The sequence below is a fragment of the Macrobrachium nipponense genome, chromosome 14, assembly GCF_015104395.2.
Source record: "Macrobrachium nipponense isolate FS-2020 chromosome 14, ASM1510439v2, whole genome shotgun sequence".
Lineage (NCBI taxonomy): Eukaryota > Metazoa > Arthropoda > Malacostraca > Decapoda > Palaemonidae > Macrobrachium > Macrobrachium nipponense.
The window spans coordinates 26,178,659-26,183,658 of record NC_087207.1 but is presented as its reverse complement, the minus strand read 5'-3'; the positions used below and the strand labels follow the sequence as shown (position 1 = coordinate 26,183,658).

Below are 5,000 nucleotides of genomic sequence, written 5' to 3'. Positions count from 1 at the left end.
ATCTATGAAATCATTACCTAGGAAAGGAAACTGTTAATTGCAAGGTGAACTATATACCTGTGGAACAGGTTGTTATATATAAAAACTTTATCAGTTTAAATACTAAAAGTGTCATCGTTTCGGAAACTTAGCATTTTGGAGATTTCATCTTTCAGAAATAGCGATTCTATGCGGCCTACATTCCGCTATTTAAAAGTTAGATAACCCCAGACAACAGACGAAGTGATGGAGTAACCCCGACCTATCAATTTTCTCAGGACAACTGACCTCCAAAGAAGAGAGACCGTTACAGGCATCAAGGAAAGCAACACTACTCCCTTCCTAATGCCCTAATAGATTAATTTTGCAACACCCATACCGAAGATTAATCGGTCCGGCGTTTAGCCGTTGATTATTCATGTCCAATAACAATAAATTTCGTATTCCATGGTCACGGCCAACCGGCCTCTCTCTCTCTCCCATCCCTCCCTCCCTCCCTCCCTCCCTCCCATAGTTATTACCAAGTCGAGGTCAGTTCACTGATTGGTCTTGCCCTTTTGCATTTAGGCCTATGCGATGCCATCTGTTTTGTACTTCCGTGATTCTCGTGGCCTTATTTGTCTCAGATTGAGGGTATGACACTTCCTCCGAGGTCGGGCTTCATTTGCTTTACCCGTTATCCCGTTCTTATTCATTTATTTATTTAAGTACCGTACCTGAATAAAGGTCTTGGGTTTCGTTCCCATAGAACTATCTAGAAAGGAATAAATCCTGCTGTAGTCCTTCAGTAGAATATATATATTTCCTGGAAGGGAATCATAAATAAAAGTAGTTTGGTACAATAAAAGGTTCGATCAATGGCAAGCAGAATATACACAGGGTACTTAGTCTTCATTTTTATTTTTTATTTTTTCAAAATTTTACTCTCGTCTTTGCACTCAGTCCCTGCGCATTGAACTTTTCTTTAGAACTATCGTAGTCATTTACATTTTATCTCATTAAGTAGACTTTTTATGCCATTTTATGCAATGCACAATATTATCAAAGTCTAAAGTCTTACATCTTCAGTAGTAGTCGCTACCATTCAAGCCCAGGCGAACTTACCACAGGTGTGCCCTGTCATCAACGCTTGTTCAAATGAACGAGACAGCAGCCCTCATTCGATATTAATAGTAAATTGCAGAAGCATCTTTGTTTTCCATGTAACAAAAAGTGATGTCACTGCATCCCTTTTTAATATTGATAACAGGAGGAAAGGAATACATTGCATAACTCCACAAGGATTGCATTGCTTTGCGTGAAACATGTTTCCTGCGGCCAACGTCTTGTTTCGGTGTGATGTATTGCTGCTGTCTTGGCAGAATACGTCATTACTCCGTCGATGGAATGAAACGTTTTGGAAAAGGGAAGGACAGGATGGGAATTCTATTTAAATATCAAGCACGTTTTGAACGAAACAGACAGATGCTATTGAGAATAAGTTCATATTTGATTATCAAATATTTGATGTACAAAATAGGCAGCTGCTATTGAGAATAATAGTTAACATTTAATATTTGAATAAAAAAAATTTAATTTTTATACAAAACAGGCAGCTGCTATTGAAAATAGCAATTGATATTTGATTAAAAACACTTTTGTACGAAACAGACAGATGCTATTGAGAAAAATAGTTGACATTTAATATTTGAATAAAAAATATAATTTGATACAAAACAGGCAGCTGCTATTGTGAACAATCGTTGATGTTTAATATTTGAATAAAAAATAATTTTGCACGAAACAGCAGATGCTATTGAGAATAATAGTTGATATTTTATTATCAAATATTTGTTATAGAAAACAGGCAGCTGCTATTGAGAATAACAGTTCATATTCAATATTTGAATAAAAGAATACTTTTGATACAAAACAGGCAGATGCTTTTGATTGAGAATAATAGTTGATATTTGAATATAAAACAAGCAGATGATCGCGGGAATAATGGTTGTTATTTGAATATCAAGTACTTTTTATACAAAACAGGGCGATGCTTGCGAGAGTAATAGAAGCATTTGTGGTGGTATGACCCGTGCAAATACATGAACAAAATAATCAATATGATTATTACCTGTGGTTGCTGTCTATGGCCACGTTTTCAGTGATGAAGCAATGGCGTATCATACTGGAGAGAGATCTGGAAATATAATGAGGCATAACGAAATAACGAACCAGTTGGCTCTCGGATGCACTCTAGATAAGATTACCTGTCTGCCTAGTTGATGTAGCAATATCTTTTAATAGTAGCAATAATAAAAATAATAATACACAGCTGTTGCGTAATCCCCACAGACACCAGGTAGACGTTTCGGTTCCAGAAGTCCATTATGCACCTGGAACTGTTTTTCAGCACTGAACAGAATCCGGGATGAATCAGGTGATTTCTGGCACCGGTCATCTTGCGGTAAACCGTCCATGCCCGAAAAACTAAGAGGTTTTGCTTTAAAAAACCTCCGATCTTGGGCTGGGAGTAAGAATGACTTTTTCGCCATATTCGAAACTGCCATCCAGATGTGACAGTTCCAAGGTTTTTTATTATTGTTTTTGTTCTTGTATGACATATTTCCAATATTGACATTTAATGTTAATGATATGTCTTTGTCCTTATTAGTATCATTTTGTAACTATAACCAGTAGTTATTGGGTATGCATGCATGCGTGAATGCTTGCATGTATGTATATATGTATGTACTTTATGTATGTACATAATATAAATATGAATAGCGCTCCTTTGAAGCCTTTTACTCTATGCATTTTATTAAAGATATCAAGCTCAACTACACTAGTCAATTCTGGTTTGCCATACTGCCATACATGCATCATAATTTATCTCGCCATATAACGTTAGCTGTTACGTAACGGAGCTGTCTGCCAGGTCAGGCCAATGACTTGAACGTTGACCTTCGGTTGATCCGTAGAAGTATGATATCCAGGTTTTATGGCGGTAAAGTCAGTGTGCTCTGAGAGAGAGAGAGAGAGAGAGAGAGAGAGAAATTTCCCAATAAATTTTAGAAGTGTTCAAAGCATTCCTGAGATCTATGTGAAAGAGAGATAGAGGTTTCCCAATAAACTTTAGAAGTGTTCAGTGCTTTCCTGAGATCTATGTGAGAGAGAGAGAGGGATTCCCAATAAATTTTAGAAGTGTTCAATGCATTCCTGAGATCTATATGAGAGAGAGGAAGATTTCCCAATAAACTTTAGAAGTGTTCAGTGCTTTCCTGAGATCTATGTAAGACAGAGAAAGGGAGAGATTTCCCAATAAATTTTAGAAGTGTTCAAGGCATTCCTGAGATCTGTGTGTGTGTGTGAGAGAGAGATTTTCTAATAAATTTCAGAAGTGTTGAAGTCATTCCTGAGATCTGTGAGAGAGAGAGAGAGATTTCCCAATAATTTTTAGAAGTGTTTAAAACATTCCTGAGATCTATGTGAGAGAGAGACAGACAGAGTCCTCAAATTTACAATCCTTCAACTCTAAATTTCACCCATTTTCTTTGGCCAGGTTTCAAGAAGGGGCGGAAAGAAGAAGAAGAAGAAGAAGAAGAATTTGAGGAGACTAGATTAAGCAACTCGATGCCGGAGATTCCCTGAGAGAGAGATCGCCAACTCCATGAGATGTTGTCCCTCCCAAGGACGACCGCGATCCTCCTGCTGGTTGCGATCTGCTTCTCGAGAGGAGCGGAATCCCGGAGGGGATGGAAGCACGTCTTCCTCAGGAAGGACCCACAGGACGTTGCCAATATCGGCGAGGTCCCTGAAGCGACGAAGATCCACAGGGATTTGTTCCACACGTTGGCGCCCCACCAGAAGGCGGGCATGAGTTTGTAAGTACGGAATTCTCTTTGCGGTTGTTACCTTCATAGTGTTTCGAGAACCTAGCCGCTGGATAGTTGGGTGATGTCGGGGTTTACTGGGACCTATCCCAGCTCAGTACTAGTAGCCTCAACCCCCGAATAAATGGGGAGGCTTAATGAATGAACTTTATGACAAACAGCTGGAGGAGGATTTTTGAAAACAGCTACCCCGACTACATATGTTGGGACCTAACCCAGCCTCAACCCCTGGATAAATGGGAAGGGCTCAATGAATGAACTTTATAAGACAGTAACGGCTGGAGGAGGATTATTGAAAACAGCGACCCCGACTGCGTTTGCTGGGACCTATCCCATCCTCAACCCCCAGATAAATGGAGAGGGCTTAATGAATAAATTTTACAAGGCAGAAACAGCTGGAGGAGGATTATTAAAAACAGCGACCCCGACTATATTTGCTGGGACTTATCTCAGCCTCAACCCCCGGGTAAATGGGGAGGGCTTAATGAATGAACTTTATATGACAGAAAACAGCGACCCCGGCTATGATTTCAGCGGAGAAGAAGAAGAAGATTCTCAAGGTTTTAAGATCTTAAGATATTAGTATAGAATATAGAGATTTATGCAACTGGCTATTTTTGCTTACATGGTTTGGAGATTCGCTTACATTCATGAAGTAGAAGGTGTTTGCGTTATTGGCTCCCATAACTATCAGATTTTCGAAGTATTATCAAGTCTACACAAAATGTAGTTTTTTCTGTAAAAGGTCATCATTACTAACAATCTTTCGAGATTTGTTATCGATATACATCGTAATTATTATTGTTCCTTATATTCTGTAAATTATCTGAGTTATTCCTAATTATCTTCATTACTGATAAGATTTTATGATTCGTGGATGATGACTTATCAAGTGCCTTGATGTCTCCGGGTTACTTTTATTCTTTAGTGAATATCGGTTTTATTTTGCTTCCAAATTGTGAAAGAGATTATTGCATTTATTGGACTCGTTTTATATGTATACAAAGTAAATCTCCTTTCACCTTTTTTTAACGGTTTCTTATACTTTTTTTTAGCTGAAAAACTTTCTCTTTTCATTTTTTTAGCTGAAAAACTTTCTCTTTTCATAGTCACTCCAGGTTTCCATTAACGAATGACATTCTCCTCTCTCTC

The 5,000-nt window shown here is 38.2% G+C and overlaps 1 protein-coding gene across 2 annotated transcripts in view; it reads left to right on the top strand.

The window, feature by feature from the left end:
- The window catches only part of LOC135226423 (thioester-containing protein 1 allele S1-like), a 91,616-nt gene that overhangs the window by 32,617 nt on the left and 53,999 nt on the right, over positions 1-5,000 (top strand). For both annotated transcript variants that reach the window (XM_064265961.1, XM_064265962.1), the window contains exon 2: positions 3,518-3,839. In XM_064265961.1, the coding sequence (XP_064122031.1) occupies positions 3,631-3,839 (209 nt within the window). In that variant the 5' untranslated portion in view covers positions 3,518-3,630. The remainder of the gene's footprint in view (positions 1-3,517; positions 3,840-5,000) is intronic.